We start from the raw sequence: 16747 nt of genomic DNA on the forward strand, positions 1-16747 counted from the left end.
CCATTCACCTGCTCCGAGTGTGGGAAGGAATTCACTCAGTCATCCGCCCTGTGGATACACCAGCGAGTTCACACTGGGCAGAGGCCGTTCACCTGCTCTGACTGTGGGAAGGCATTTATTCAGTTATCCAGCCTGCTGACACACCAGCGAGTTCACACTGGGGAGAGGCCATTCACCTGCTCTGACTGTGGGAAAGGATTCACTCAGTCATCCAGCCTACTGACACACCAGCGACTTCATACCGGGGAGAGACCTTTCACTTGCTCTGAGTGTGGGAAGGGATTCAATCAGTCAACTAACTTGCTGACCCACTGGCGAGTTCACACAGGGGAGAGGCCGTTCACCTGCTCCAAGTGTAGGAAGGGATTCACTCATTTATCCACCCTGCGGAGACACCAGCGAGTTCACACTGGGGAGAGGCCGTTCACCTGCTCCAAGTGTGGGAAGGGATTCACTCAGTCAACCGCCCTGCAGGCACATCAGCGAGTTCACACCGGGGAGAGACCATTCACCTGCTCTGAGTGTGGGAAGGGATTCAGTGATTCATCCCACCTGCTGATGCACCAGCGAATTCACACTGGGGAGAGGCCGTTCACCTGCTGTAACTGCGCGAAGAGATTCAGACTTTCATCCACCCTGCTGAAGCACCAGCAAGTGCATGCTGAGGAGAGGCCATTCACCTGCTCCGCTTGTGGGAAGGGATTCACTCAGTCATCCAGCTTGATGAGACACCAGCGAGTTCACAGATGATTGCAGGGATTCCGCTGTTATTGCTGTTGTTAATCACATCCAGGACTGAACCATGTTCATTCTGACTGTTGGTGAAGTAGGAGGGTCAGAGGGCTTCTTTCCGCTGGGCTGGCTGGTCTCACGGCTTTGCTTCCAGTGAGCTGATGCTCTTTGAGCCTGGGAGTGCACATTCCCACTGAAATGAGCCACAAAGCTGATTAAGTACATTCATTATATCCTAAATAGTAAATAGTGTTTTTCCTACCACTACAGATAGATCACAAATAAATACATTTGTCTCTGTTCCATTGAGTCTACAGCACGGGGCCAGGCCAGTCGACTCAATTGGTCTATGTCAGTATTTATGCTCCACATGAGCCTCCGCTTCATCTCCCTCCATCAGCATATCTTTCTATTCCTATCTCCCTCGTGTATGTATCTAACCTCTGCTTAAATGTCTTCATGTTTTTCACCTCCACCACTCGCTGTGGGAGCAAGTTCCACATTCTCACCACTCACTGGGTAAAGAGGTTTGTCATGAAATCCCTATTGGATTATTGAATCCCTTCATAATCTTAAAGGCTCCCACCAGGTCACCCTTCAGTCTTCTCTCTTTTTTTCTGAAAAGTGTCAGTGAAGAAAATGCTTTCGGTTCTGGTATTGTTCTTTTTCTAAATGGAGATCACTAATGTTGACAGTACTCCCAGTTAGTCTAACCAAACAAGTTGAACAGAAACTCCTTGCTTTTCAATTCTATCCCTCTATAATGGAACCCTACATATGGACCATACATTAAAGGAAAGATGTGAATTCTTTGAGAGGCTGGAGACAGGATTTATGAGAACGGCACCAGGGGTGAGGGACTTCAGTTAGTTGGAGAGACTGGAGTAGATGAAATTGCTCTCTTTAGATCATAGAATTATGCATTCGGCCCATCAATTGCATGCCAGCTCTCCAGAGTGAATCAGTTAGTTCCATTGCCCCGTTCCATCCTCACGTACCTATAGGTTTATTTGTCCACCCAATTATCCCCGCTTCTCTTACCCTCGAGTGGAAGCAGATTCCAGGTCATGACCACTCACTTTAAATGCCTACGAGGCTCACAGAGCAAAGAGGGAGGCCATTATGCCCATCATGCTCATGGTGGCTCTTTGAAAAACAACCCAATTAATCCAGTCGCCCTGCAGTTTTCTTTTCCTTTCAAGAATCTGTCCAGATCCCTTTTTAAAGATAGAAGTGAATCTGCTTCTCGCACCATTTTCAGGCAGTGCGTTCCAAATCACAACAACTTGCTGTGTTTTAAAACAAATAATTCAGGATATTGTGTGTTTGAAGTTTCACATAGTATTCAAAATGGTGGCAAAGATGTGGTTATTACACAAAATTAAGGTTCAATCTTTATCAGTGATCTTGACGAGGGGATTGTGTGTAATATATCCAATTTTCTGGACAATTACGAAACAATACGTTTCTATAGCACCTCTCAGGACCACAGGACCTCTTAAAGTGTTCTGCAGCCAATGAAGTAGTTTTGAAGTTTCATCATTGTAATGTATGAAACTATAGACAGGGCGGGATAGTCAAATTTCATTTTAAAATTCAATCACTTTCATCCTCTATTCACTGTTATAAGTAACAAGGTCAAGGAAGCCATTTTAAACTCTTAACATGTGGCTTCTTGAAACTTTTGTCCATTGTATAACTTTTCTTTATTAAATACCTATTGGTTTTGTATTAATAGCCAGTCATGAACCAGATGATTATTCAGTAATGAACCTTGAATAAGTTACCACTTAGTGAATCAATGTAATAGATAATTATATTATAAAGGGTGCATCTGCATTTTAAAAATGAACACCATATAAACTTATTTTTTCTAGAAACTGCAGAGCTAGCAGAAATTGTTTAAACAAATAAATTATTTTCTAATTTTGATAAGCTATAGGACATCATATTCTGCCAAAATCCAGTTTAAGAATAAGGCTCATGTTTAATCCAATCAAGATTAGTAAAAAATAAAGCTATTGTTTTCCATAATCTGTTGTTTTGAACCACTGTATCTTGTATTAACCAAATGTATTAATTAAATATTACTGTATTAACTATCAGTCAGTAACAGATGTTTAAGTAGTGAGCCTTAATTGAGTTACAATTAATGAATCAATAATGAATCAGTAGTTATAGTAAAAGACTGAGTTTTATTCACTGTAAAGATGTGAAATCTTCATTGCTGTGTATGTAAAGAATGTGCAATGAAGATAAATGTACTGGCAAGAGAGACCTTCAAGCTCTGATTAGCCTCAACATTTGAAACTGTCTGAAAACCTGTCATTGTATAGAATCAGATAAAGGGATAGTATGAAACAGTTCTATTGTCTTCCTGTCGATGATAATGAGAGAAGGTCGTGTAAGTAATTGTGAATACAATTAACCTAGCAACTAAATTGACCAATTGTCATGTTACAACAAGCCCCACTCTGATGTGAGGTAATGGTCACTTTGGGGATAAAAGTAGAGGTTCCAAAGGTCTTCCTTGCTAGCCAAGTACTGGAGATTCCCAAGGCTGAGTTCCAAGGAAATTACTGTCAAAGAAGGAGCCAGAGAGGGTGACGCTTCTACAGACTGATCACCCACATGAAGTTGTAAAAGTTAATGTCTTAAAATCGTTAAGTAAACCTTTATCTTATAATGTCTGGGGGAGGCAATGGTGTAGTGGTATTGTCGCTGGACTAGTAATCCAGAGACCCAGGGTAATGCTTTGGGGACCAGGGTTCAAATCCCACCATGGCAGATGATGGAATTTGAATTCAATAGGAATCTGAGATTAAAAGGCTGGTGATGACTCATGAAACCATTGTCAGGGAAGGAAATCTGCTGCCCTTACCTGATCTGGCCTGCATGTGACTCCAGACTCTTAAATGCCCCTCTGAACAAGGGCAGTTAGGGATGGGCAATAAATGCTGGCCTAGCCAGCGACGCCCACATCCCATGAATGAATAAAAAAAGTTTTTTTTTAAGTTTACAATCCAGAGAAGTCTGCCTTTGCCTTAATTGGTTAAAATCTTGTTTGGACCAAAGTGAATTTATTAAGTGGCAGGCTGAAATCAATTAAGTTACAGATCGCAAGATCAGATAATATAAATCTTAAATTTAAGATATTACATTTATATAGTGTCTTTCACAACCACAATACATCACAAAATGAAGTACCTTTGAAGTGTAGTCACTGTTGTAAAGTTGGAAACATGGCAGCCAGTTTACACACAGCAAGACCCCACAAACATCAAGGTGATAATGAGCAGATGATCTGTTTTTAGTGATGTTGAATGATAAATATTGGCCGGGACACCTGGGATAGCTCCCCTGCTCTTCTTTATTGGCCATGGGAACTTCCATCTCCGCCCAAAGGGGTAGACAGGGCCCTTGAGTTAGCAATTCATCCAAAGAACAGCAGCTCCAACAGTGCAGCACTCCCTCAGTGCTCGCACTTGGAATATTGACTTTGCTTTTTGTCCTCAGGTCCCTGGAGTGAGTCTTCAGCCCTCAGCCTTCTAACTCAGAGATATGAGTGTGATCCACTAAGCCATGGCTGACAGTATAGACAATACAAAGTTAGGAAGGGAAAGTTATCCTTTAAATTCCCCACATTTTGCCTCTAGTGCCTAAATCTAATAATCAAAACTCCAATATAAATAACATGTATTTGACTGACAAATGTTAGTGTTGGCTTACAGCCACAAGTTTTGAGCTCCCATTTGAGCCTCTGGCTCCTTTCTGTCTCTTGCTCATGTCAATGATGGAGCTGAGGGCTGAATTTAGCTGAGAATAACAGGGTCTGCATCGCATTTCAGAAATTGCCATGGGTGTTGACTAATAGGAAGATGCTGGAAGGCTGATTGGGAAGTGGGCCTCCAACCAATTGAGGAAGGAGTGGGGGGGGGGGGCGACCGGGGCTGATAGTCACGTGACCCCCGGGGTTCAGTTCCCCTGTGAGCAAAGCGGGGAGTGATGGGAACAGCGTACAGAGGAGCTGTAGAGAAACCATTTGGGTCCAGAACATTGTGCACATCCTTTTACTCTGGTTGTCTTTGATCCTTAAGTAATTTTCTTCTTTTTAACCATGTTCTGTTTCATGAATAAACTTTTATCAGAAAAAGTATTTGATTTTGCTGGGCTTTACATGATTAGATTTATGCACTTTAGAGAAGAGTGGGAGGCTCTTTAACAGAAAATGAGTCCCTCTAAGGTAAAGGAGCCACAGGGGGAGATGAGATTTTATTTTTGACACAGCGATGTTAGAAAATGGGGTTCAGGGAGTTAATTAACCCTTTATCCCCCTTTCCCAAACTCTTAAATGATTCACAGTGATAACAATTATTGGTGACAGTGGCTAGATATTATTCAACTAAGAGCTGACACTTGCTCATGTCTGAGCAGTAGTATCAAAGTGCAGCAGCATTACTATTACACTCTGGATAGAAGCGCAATCTCCACTTAAATGCTCCCTGGTCTGTCCCAGACGCCATGGTTCCCACATAGAACCATAGAAAAGTTATAGCACAGAAGGAGGCCATTCGGCCCATCTTGTCCATGCCAGCCCGAAGACACCCAGCAAGTCATTTCTTCTCAGGTTCGGGGAGATTTGATAGAGGTGTACAAGATTATGACAAGTTTACATAAAGTGGACAAAGAACAGCTGTTCCCATTAACTGATGGTACAAGGATTGGGGGACACGGATTTAAGCTTTTGGGGAGGAGATGCAGGGGGATGTGAGGAAGAATATTTTACACAGTGAGTGGGAATGACCTGGAACTCACCGCTTATAAGGGCAGTGGAAAAGGAGACAATGAATAATTTCAAAAGGAAATTGGATGGACACTTGAGGGAAATAAACATTCAGGGTAACAGGGATAGAACAGGGCAATGGGACTGACTAGTTTGCTCTGTCGAGTCGACATAGACTCGATGGACTGAATGGCCTCCTTCTCTGCCCTAATGACTCTGTGATCGAAAGACAGAAATTTCAGCTGCTCCCGTCTCTCCGACTAACTGAAGACCCTTATCTCTGGTGCATTCTCACGATTCTCCTCTGCGCCCTCTCGCACAATTTCACATCTTGTCTAAAGTGCGGGGCTCAGATGTCGGGTTCCTTTCTAGAGGGACAGAATTGAAAAGCAGGGAGGTTATGTTCAACTTGTTTCGAACCGTGGTTAGACTACACTGGGAGGACTGTTAACATTTTTGATGTCCATTTAGAAAAGGGAAATAAAGGCACTGGAGAAGTGGCAACAAATATTCACAAGAATAATACCAGAAACGAGAGCATTTCAACCCTCGCGAAAGTCTGGGGCTGCTTTTCTCTAGAAAAGAGAAGTCTGAAGGGTGACCTGATGGGAGTCTTTAAGATTATGAAGGGGTTTAATAATCCAATGGGGATTTCATGAGAAACCTCTTTATCCAGTGAGTGGTGAGAATGTGGAACTCGCTATCACAGTGAGTGGTTGAGGTGAACAGCATGAATACATTTAAGGGGAAGCTAGATACAAACAAGAGGGAGAAAGGAATAGAAGGATATGCTGATGGGGGAGATGAAGAGGGGTGGGTGGAGGCTGATGTGGAGCACAAATACTGACATATACCAATGGAGCCGACTGGCCTGGCCATGTGCTGTAGACTCAATGGGAGAAAAACAAATTTATTTATTTTAGATCGACCTGGTAGGAACAACACTATTTACTATCCAGGATAAATAAATGTACTTCATCAGCTTTTGTGGATCATTTCAGTGGAAATGTGCTCTCCCACATTCAAAGAGCATCAGCCCACTGGAAGCAAAGTCATGAGACTGACCAGTCCATCAGAAAGAAACCCTCTGGCCCTACCAACTTTCAGAATGAACATGGTTCAGTTCTGGATGTGATTAACAGCAGCAATAGCAGCAGGATCCAATCTCTGGAAGCACTGGTGAGCTCGCTGATGTCTCAGCAGGTGTTGTGACTGTGTGAATTCCTTCCCACACTCGGAGCAGATGAATAGCTTCTCCCCACTGTGAACTCGCTGGTGTGTCACCAGTTGGATAACTGAGTGAATCCCTTCCCGCACTGAGAGCAGGGGAACGGCCTCTCCCCAGTGCGAATTCGCTGGTGTGTCTGCAGGCTGGATGACTGAGTAAATCCCTTCCCACACACAAAGCACATGAACGGCCTCTCCCCAGTGTGAACCCGCTGGTGTGAAAATAGGTTGGATGAATCACTGAATCCCTTCCCACACTGAGAACAGGTGAAGGCCCCCTCCCCACTGTGAACCTGCTGGTGTCTCAGCAGGTTGGATGATGAGGGAACCTCTTCCCACACACAGAGCAAGTGAATGGCCTCTCCGCAGTGTGAACTCGCTGGTGTGTCTGCAGGGTAGATGAATCACTGAAACCCTTCTCACACGAAGAGCAGGTGAACGGCCTCTCCCTGGTGTGAACTCGCTGGTGTATCAGTAGGTGGGATGACTGAGTGAATCCCTTCCCACACTCAGATCAGGTGAATGGCCTCTCCCCGGTGTGAACTCGCTGGTGTGTCAGCAGTGTGGATGATCGTGTGAATCCCTTCCCACACTCGGAGCAGGCGAACGGCCTCTCCCCAGTGTGATTGTGTCGATGAATTTCCAGCACAGACGGGGAACGGAATCCTTTCCCACAATACCCACATTTCCACGGTTTCTCCATGGTTCAGGTGTCCCTGTGTTTCTTCAGGTTATTCCACAGTCAGTACACTGGAAAATTCTCACTTGGGTGTGTGTGTCTCAATGCTTTTCCAGTCACACTGATGTTTAAAACGTTTTGAAGCAATCAGAACAGACAAACATTTCTCCTTCTAGATTCAAAAGCTGATGATATTCAGCTCCCATGAATTGAATGACTGTCAGATCTTGACGTGATTTTTGTATGCCGATTTCTGTTTGCAAATCCTCCCCTTCTAATATCCTGTAAAAGGAGTTCACACATGTCATCAGTCTAGAATAAAAATTCAGAACAGACAATTCTAATTTCTAAGGAACATTCTTCCCTCCTACGCTCCAAAATGTGTAAATCTCCATCCCACACACTCTCCCTCCTTTCTAACTCTGCATTACCTAATGTTCACCCTCCCAATTCTCCTGAATGTGGCAAATCATGCTAATTGACAGTTCCACACTCACCGCTTCCTGTTCTGGACAGGGAGGCATGAAAATCTATCACAGGACTAAAAATGTGTGTAATATTCAGTACTCCAATACTGATATAGAGATACTGCACTCTATTGTGGAGCTGGAGGTACAGTACTCTATTGCTGAGTGATACAGTGCTCTACTACTGAGTTAGAGATACAGTACTCTATTACTGAGCTAGAGATACTATACTCTGATGTTGAGTTAGAGATACATGACCCTAAAGCTGAGTTAGAGAGACAGTACTCTGCTGAGTTACAGACACAGTACTCTGATGCTGAGTTACAGACACAGTACTCTGATGCTGAGTTACAGATACAGTACTCTGATGCTGAGTTACAGATACAGTACTCTGATGCTGAGTTACAGATACAGTACTCTGATGCTGAGTTACAGATACAGTACTCTGATGTTGAGTTAGAGATACAGTACCCTAAAGCTGAGTTACAGATACAGTACTCTGATGCTGAGTTACAGATACAGTACTCTGATGCTGAGTTACAGATACAGTACTCTTAGATTTACTTGGAACTTGCTGCCTACGATGCTGGTAGAAGCAGATATTAACAATGATTTGAGGATGAAATGAGTAGGCATTTGAAGGAAATAAACTTGCAAGACTATGAGAATCTACAGGGTGAATGGAACTGCCTGGATTTCTTTATGGAGAGTGAGTGAGGACTAAGCTTGCCAACTGTGATGAAATGTATTCCTGGAGGTTTCACCGCATGATTTACCTCCATGTTCCAGCTGTTAATCAACCAACACAGCCAACCTTGTGGCACACTGCCTTCCTATACCAACTGGAAAGCAAAAAGACTCATTACCCACTTGGATAATGCTCAACTGTCAGCCAAGCAGCCTTCCACGCCCTCCCAAGCTGCCCACCACCCCACCTCCATCCCCACACACATTTTCAATATTTTTATATCTGGCAAAGTGAAATGTTCTAAGAAAATTACAAAAAAATACAATCTTTATTAATTTCCTGATGAATTTTCTCCAGGGTTGCACACAGCAGTGAACTGGAGAATGGTCTTCAATTCCTGGAGACTCCAGGCTAATCTTGGAGAATTGGCATGGACTCAAGTCACTGAATGCCAAAATGACTCTATGGTTGGAAATGTAAAATGCTACCACCTCATATATTACAAGAATAGAAATAATAATAAATGTACATGATTAAAGAACCATAAATAATATCTCTAATATGTATCATATAACAACACTCGACATAACTCTTCCAATATTAATTTACTGTCCCTTAAATGTCAGCCATCTCCTGGGGAAACCATCCCCTTAATTATGAACATTAAGAAAGAGACCATCCTTTTAGCCAGACAAATAAATGTGTCGAGCTGAGGGAGCAAAGGATCTCAATGTCTTTAAGAGTGAGAGATGGGCTAACCTTTCCAGAGTCTGCACCCTCCCTGGATTCACTTCATTTCCCTTCAGTTCCTGCAAATCAACAATTTAAACCCAGAATTAGAAAAGAAATGGAAAGGGGGAGAAAAGAAAGTGTTTTACTCACAGATGTTGGACACAGGAGGAAGTTTTCGTCTCTGTGAAGCTCAAGCGCTGGAGACACAAAGCCTGCGCTCTGATTGACTGGAGCACCAGAGTACTTCCGGTCCTCCCAGTCTTCCCATTGGTCAACATCTCAACATAATAAAAATTGGGGGGGAGATATGGGCTCTCCTCCACACATGCGCAGCTTCTCTCTCCCTTGGTCATGCGCAGTCCCGGGTCGCCTGCCGCGTGACGGATGGAGCGGTTTCACCAGCGCGGAGGATTGTGGGAGCTATGGCTGCCATTACTCATCCGGATCCCAATCTCGAAGCTCGTCAGACCTGGATGAAATGTGGGGGTGGGAGGGCGCACTGACAGAAAGTATGTGGGTAGTTACTGTATTTTATTGTGACGCCCCCTTAGCCAATCAGTTTGTTAACTTCAAGCGTAAGGATATAGATTTAAATACAAGCGGAAAGTGCTGGAGATACGCAGGCCTCGGCTATTAAAGAAAAATATTCCAAGTGCTTTTTTAACCACCTTATCTACCTGTGCTGTTACCTTCAGGAGTCTGTAGGCATACACTCCAGGGTCCTTCTGTTCCTCTACATTTCTCACTATTCTACCATTTGTTCTGTATTCCCTTGCTTTGTTAGCCTTCCTCAAATTAATTACCTCAAAATTCTCTGGGATTGAACTCGGGGTTTCCCTCTTTAAACCTTTCCACCCCTCTAAATCAATGTCAGTACTGAGAGAATGCTGCACTGTCGGAGGTTCTGTATTTCAAATGAGAGGTTAAACTGGGGTCCCATCTGCCCTCTCATAGGTACATAATATATTTACAGCAGAGAAGGCCATTCGGTCCATCATGTCTGTGGCAGCCAAAAAAGAACAATCCAGTCTAACACCACCTTTCAGCTCCTGGTCTGTATCCCTGTAGGTTACATCACCTCAAGTTCATATCCAAGATTTTTTTTTAAATTATGATGAGGATTTCTGCATCTACCAACCTTTCAGGCAGTGAGTTCCAAACCTCCACACCTTCTGGGTGAAAAAATTACTCAACTCCCCTCTAATCCTTCCAGCAATGACTGTAAATCAATGCTCCCTGCTTACTGGCCTCTCTGCTATGGGAAATATTCACTCTATGTGGGCCCCTCAGAAATACATACAAATCTTCCTTCAGCCTCTTCTGTTCCAAAGGAAAAAAACCCAGCCTCTCCAATCCTTCCTCATTGTTAAAATTCTCCATTCTTGGTAACATCATCATAAATGTCCTCTGTACCCTCTCTGGTGCGATCACACTCTTCCTGTAATTTGGTAACCAGAACTGTACACAGTACTCCAGCTGTGGTCCAACTAGTGTTTTATACAATTCTAGCATAACCTCCCTGCTCTTATATTCTAGACCTCGGTTATTAAAGGAAAGTATCTCTGTGCTTTCTTAACCACCTTATCTACCTGTGCTGCTACCTTCAGGGATGGTCGGAGATAAACTCCAAGGTCCCTCTGTTCCTCTACATTTTTCACTATCCTACCATATATTGTGGTAAATCCATTGCCTTGTTAGCCTTCACCAAATTCATTACCTCACTCTTCTCCGGGCTTGAATTCCATTTGTCACTTCTCTGCCCACCTGACCAGTCCATTGATATCTTCCTGTAGTCTAAAGCTTTCTTCCTCACTATCAAACCCACAGCCAATTTGTGCATCATCTGCAAACTTCTTAATCATAACTCCTATGTTTAAGTCTAAATCATTGATATATATCACAAACAGTAAGTGACGGGTATTGTTACCTGTGGAGCCCCACTGGAAACAATCTTCCAATCACAAAAACATCTATTGAACATTACCTTTTGTTTCCTGCCACTGAGCCAGTATTGGATCAAACTTGCTACTTCCACTTGGATCCCATGAATGTTTAATTGACTGATCAGTTTGCCATATGGATCCTTATCAAAAGCCTTGCTAAAATCCATATCGGCCACAGCAAATGCAGTACCCTCATCAACCCTTCTTGTTATGTCCTCAAAAAATTAAATTGATTTAGTCAGACACAGCCTTCCCTTGACAAATCCATGCTGACTGTCCTTGAGTAATCCGTGCCTTTTCAAATCAGGATTTATACTGACAGTAACAAGGATTGGGAGAGACCTCAGTCAGTGTACTGAGAGAAACGCAGGGTGAGGGAGAGAGATAGTGAGAGGGAGAGACAGAGAGAGTGAGAGAGAGAACCCAGTTAGTGTACTGAGAGAAACACAGTGTGAGAGGGAGAGAAAGATAGCCCAGTTGGTGCACTGAGAGAAACAGTGTGAGAGAGAGAGAAAGACTTCAGTCAGTGAACTGAGAGAAACACAGTGTGAGGGAGAGGCAGAGAGAAACCCCAATTAGTGTACTGGGAGAAATACAAAGTGAAGGAAAGAGAGAGTGCAAATGTATGTCATCTTCCAGGCAATTTATCATTGTTTATGATAAATTGTTGGAGAGAGAAAAAAAATATTATTTCACCCAACCTCCCAATGTTGACAAATTATTTAAACAATTTGAATGTTCCTGGAAAAAAAAGAGACATGTCAAAGCTTTTCACCTAGCACTCATCAGGATAGATGCAAGAATACCATATCTCAAAGGGAACAATTAATACTGAGAAACAGGGTGCTGGTTGGATGGCAAGTCGAATCTGATTGGTCAAGATGTTGCCCTGGCGAATGCATCAGGGAACAATTGTCCCCCATGTTTTTGTTTAATTGAAAAGGTGCAATGCCTAGACAAATTCCTTTTGCCTGCAGAGGACCAGGCCATGCATATGAATATTAAAAAATCCAGGACAAAAACAGAATTACCTGGAAAAACTCAGCAGGTCTGGCAGCATCGGTGGAGAAGAAAAGAGTTGACGTTTCAGGTTCACATGACCCTTCAACAGAACTGAAGTATAGTTAGGAGAGGGGTGAAATATAAGCTGGTTTAAGGTGGGGGGCGGGGGGAGAGAAATTGAGGGTGGGGTGGTTGTAGGGACAAGCAAGCAGTGATAGGAGCAGATAATCAAAAGATGTCACAGACAAAAGGATCAAAGAGGTGTTGAATTTTTCCTGGTAATTCTGTTTTTGTTTTGGATTTCCAGCATCCGCAGTAGTTTTTTGTTTTTAAAAAATCCAGGATCTGGTTCCAGTCCACATGTTCACCAAATCTAATCATTTCTTCCTTCAGCCATATCTTATTTGTGTAGCACATTTTGTTCAAATCCATCCATTAGTTTTTTAGACATATTGTTACAGACAGACAAACAAACAGGGTTGAAAACAAACTCTGTAACTCCAAAGCTGAAAGAATAAATGTTCTTATTAAGAGTGTCCATCTCATTGAAGAGGCTTCAGGCAAATCCACATCCGGCAACCTGCTCTGAAAACTGTTGACATTTTGACAGCTGTGACAAATTCCACCCCAGCAGCAGAAACAATCCACAGCATTGTAAAACAATCACCATTCGAAATAAAACAAATCACAAAAATCGAAAAGAAAAAGTCAATCCTACCGATCTGCCAATGTGAGCGGATCCTTGAAAAAAATTCCAGGATCCCGATCTTCACCAAAAATAAATCAGTTCTTCTGTGGTTCATACCCTGTCAGTGTACCAGGTTCCGGTAAAATCTGCCATTAGTTTGTGAGATAAATTGCTTACAGACAAACAGAATAACAGGGATGAGAACATTACCTCCACCCATCTTCAGTGGCAGAGGTACTGTCAGTACATTGAGCCCCGATGTCTATTCTCAGCCAGCATTATACAGGGGGAAAGGAGTGGATTCTCAGACCAGAAAGATGATCCCACAATGTACTCAGTGGCCTCTGAAGGGAAGCAGCCTCAGTCCACAAGAAGTTCTTGCACCAGCCCCCACCACCCCCTCAGTCAGCTGGCTTGTGCTGGCTCCTGCTGGATGATCCCACATGGAATGAACATGGTTCTGTGCTGGATATAATTAACAGCAGCAATGACAGAAGAATCTAACCCATGCAGTCATTTATGAATTCGTCGGTGTCTCAGAAGGTTAGATATCCGAGTGAATGCCTTCCCACACAGGGAGCAAATGAACGGTCTCTCCCCAGTGTGAACTCGCTGATGTGTCAGCAGGGTGGATGAATCTCTGAATCCCTTCCCACACTCATAATAGGTGAATGGCCTCTCCCCAGTGTGCACTCGCTGGTGTTTCTGCAGGGTGGAAGAATCACTGAATCCCTTCCCACATTCAGCGCAGGTGAATGGCCTCTCCCCAGTGTGAACTCGCTGGTGTGTCAGCAGCGCAGATGAATGACTGAATCCCTTCCCACACTCACAGCAGGTGAACCGTCTCTCTCCAGTGTGACTGCGTCGATGAATCTCCAGTTTAGATGGGCATCTGAAATCTTTCCCACATTCCCCGCATTTCCACGGTTTCTCCATGGTGCCGGTGTCCTTGTGTCTCTCCAGGTTGGACAATCAGTTGAAGCCTCGCCCTCACACAGAACACATGTACAGTCCCTCCCCACTGTGAATGACGTGATGTTTTTTTCAGGCTGTTTAAACGGGTTGAACTGGTTAAAATCTGTGCATTAGAACACCCTCACTCAGGTATTTGTGTGTCTCGGTGCTTTTCCAGTCACACTGATGTTTAAAACCTTTTGAAGCAGACATAACAGGCAAACATTTTACCCTCTAGGTTCAAAGGCTGATGATATTCAGGTCCTGATAAATCGAGTGACTGTCAGATCTTGAGGAAACATTTGGTTTGAGATTTCTGTCTACAAACCCTCTCCTTCCTAATATCCTGTAAAAGGAGTTTACAAAAATCATCACTGTCAGTACAGGATAGAAATTCAGAACAGACAATTCTAGTTTCTATGGAACGTTCATTCTTCTTTCATCCAAAAGTCATCCCAGACACCTCCTCCCCATTCTTACTTTGCCGCACATAACTTTGAACCTCCCAATTGTCCTGAAGGAGCGATTCATGCTGATCGACAGACCATGGTCAGTGCTGCATGTCCTGGAACCAGAGACCGAAAATGTTTATGGAGGCTGCTGGTATGTACATATAAGTGGACTAAAAATGTGACATATAGCACTGTATTTCTTAATGAGGGATACAGTAGGAAGGGGTGTGACGTCCACAATGGAATTCCGCCTGAATCAGCCAATAGGAATCACTCTGCTCCGCGGTGACGTCCTCGGGTTCCAGTCTGCAGGCCAGGCGCGCGGACACGGGAGCCCCACCCCCACCCATTGTTCCCCGACTCCTCGAGCCAAGGTTTCCAGGTAACCGGCTGACGGCTCCAGCCAGAACGAGACGCCGCTCGGCGAACTCCTCCTCCCCCACACTGTCTACGGCGGCTGGCTGGTCCGAAAAGAGATCGAGCGCGACCGATGGCGGCAACTGCACTGCGCCTGCTCCGGACAGCGAAGGTCAGGTCAGCACCTCTTTCTGCGCCTGCGCGCTGGACTGTCAGCTGAGGGAGTGGAGGAGGGGAGTTTATAATCTGTGCTCCTTTATTTTCTTCCACGTCATGTAGTTTGACTTTAAACAGCACCGGATTTGTTCTTAGCTTCACAAACGAGGGTAGGTCAGGTGGGCAGAGCAGTGGCAAATGGAATTCAACCCGGAAAAGTGTGAGTTAATGCACTTGGGGAGGGCTAACAAGGCGAGGATGACACTGTGAATGGCAGGACCACGGAAAGAACTGAAGATCAGAGGGACCTTGGTGCGCATATCCACAGATCCCTGAGGGTAGCAGGGCAGGTAGATAAGGTGGTTAAGAAGGCATATGGGATACTTGCCTTTATTAGCCGAGGCATCGAATACAAGAACAGGGAGGTTATGCTGGAACCGTATAAAACGCTGGTTAGGCTACAGCGAGAGTACTGTGTGCAGTTCTGGTCACCACATTATAGGAAGGATGTGATTGCACTGGAGAGGGTGCAGAGGGAGATTTACCAGGATGCTGCCTAGGCTGGAGGGTCTGAGCTGTGAGGAGAGATTGGATAGGCTGGGGTTGTTTTCCTTGGAGCAGCGAAGGTTGAGAGGGGGCCTGAAAGAGGTGCATAAGATTATGAGGGGCATAGATAGGGTGGATATGAAGATACTTTTTCCATCAGCAGAGGGGTCAATAAGGCAAGAGGTAGAAGGCTAAGAACAGAGTTGAGAAATTTTTTCACCCAGAGTCTAGTGAGGGTCTGGAACTCACTGCCTGAAAGGGTGGTTGAGTCAGAAACTCTGGTAACATTTAAGAGGTATTTAGATATTCACTTGCATTGCCATGGCCTCCAGGGCTATGGACCAAGTGCTGGAAAATGCGATTAGTGTAGCCAGATCTTTGTTGACCGGCGCGGACATGATGGGCTGAATGGCCTTCTTCTGTGCTGTAGACGTCTATGAGTCTATAAACACAGTAAAACTTCCTCCTCTGTCCAACATCTGTGGGTAAAACACTTTCTTTCTTCCCCCTGGGAAATACAGAGATATGTGGGACTCTGTAACTGGAATTAGTGCCATAAATGCTGAGGAGTGAAATGCTTTGATTTTGTTGAACCTGTTTGAATTATATGAGCTATTTTAAGTCAAATTTATCCTGTCTATTCAAATACTATTTGCCTTTTAGTTTGAGAATTACGGTAAATTTTTTTAAAAAGTGAAGCCTTGTCCTTCGGTTTATTCTGTTGGGGTTGTCTGGGAAATTGCTTATTTTAAGGGGATTGTAACGAGATCAATATGTCAGTGTTGTTATATGATACATAGTAGATATATTGTTTATAGTTCTGTAATTTATTATTATTTCTAGTTTTGTAAAATAGTACGATAGCTACATTATTTATTTCCAGCCATAGAGTCCTTATGGCACAGCGGGATTCCAGTCGGCAGCTCAAGTCCATGCTGAATCTCTGTAGGGCAATCCAGTCTGTCCCATTCCCCCTCTATATCCTGTTCCCTTGCAAGTTTATTTCCTTCAAGTGTTCATCCAGTTTCATTTGGAAATCGTTAATCATCACTGTTTCCATCACTCTCATAGGCAGCGAGTCCCAGGTCATGACCACTCGCTGTCTAAATAAAGTTCTTCCTCACATCCCACCATATCTTACCTAAGTAATACAGAACTTTATATCACACAAATTTTTTGACCAAGATACACAAATACATATATAGGCTAGCAGCCTGCATGAAGATTTTCAGGTCTCTTGTGTACAGGACAGGAAGTGGTGAGCGTCAATCTGCTGATCAGCCTGGAATGACACCTTCATGAGAACTAGATGGATGTATATTATTTACAGAGGAGTGAGAA

At 43.8% G+C, this 16747-nt stretch overlaps 2 protein-coding genes across 2 annotated transcripts in view; one reads left to right on the forward strand and one right to left on the reverse strand.

Annotated features, from left to right (window-relative positions):
• The window catches only part of LOC144697691 (uncharacterized), a 50166-nt gene that overhangs the window by 20533 nt on the left and 12886 nt on the right, over positions 1–16747 (reverse strand). Inside the window, 2 exon segments of the mRNA XM_078569704.1 lie at positions 7080–7362; positions 13459–13833. Of these exon segments, the coding sequence (XP_078425830.1) occupies positions 7080–7362; positions 13459–13833 (658 nt within the window).
• LOC144698126 (uncharacterized) overlaps positions 15857–16747 on the forward strand; it is a 476455-nt gene continuing 475564 nt past the window's right edge. Inside the window, exon 1 of the mRNA XM_078570065.1 lies at positions 15857–15887. The gene's annotated coding sequence lies outside the window, so the exon portion shown is untranslated. The remainder of the gene's footprint in view (positions 15888–16747) is intronic.

The sequence above is a fragment of the Cetorhinus maximus genome, chromosome 23 (genome assembly GCF_964194155.1).
Source record: "Cetorhinus maximus chromosome 23, sCetMax3.hap1.1, whole genome shotgun sequence".
NCBI classification, from domain to species: domain Eukaryota; kingdom Metazoa; phylum Chordata; class Chondrichthyes; order Lamniformes; family Cetorhinidae; genus Cetorhinus; species Cetorhinus maximus.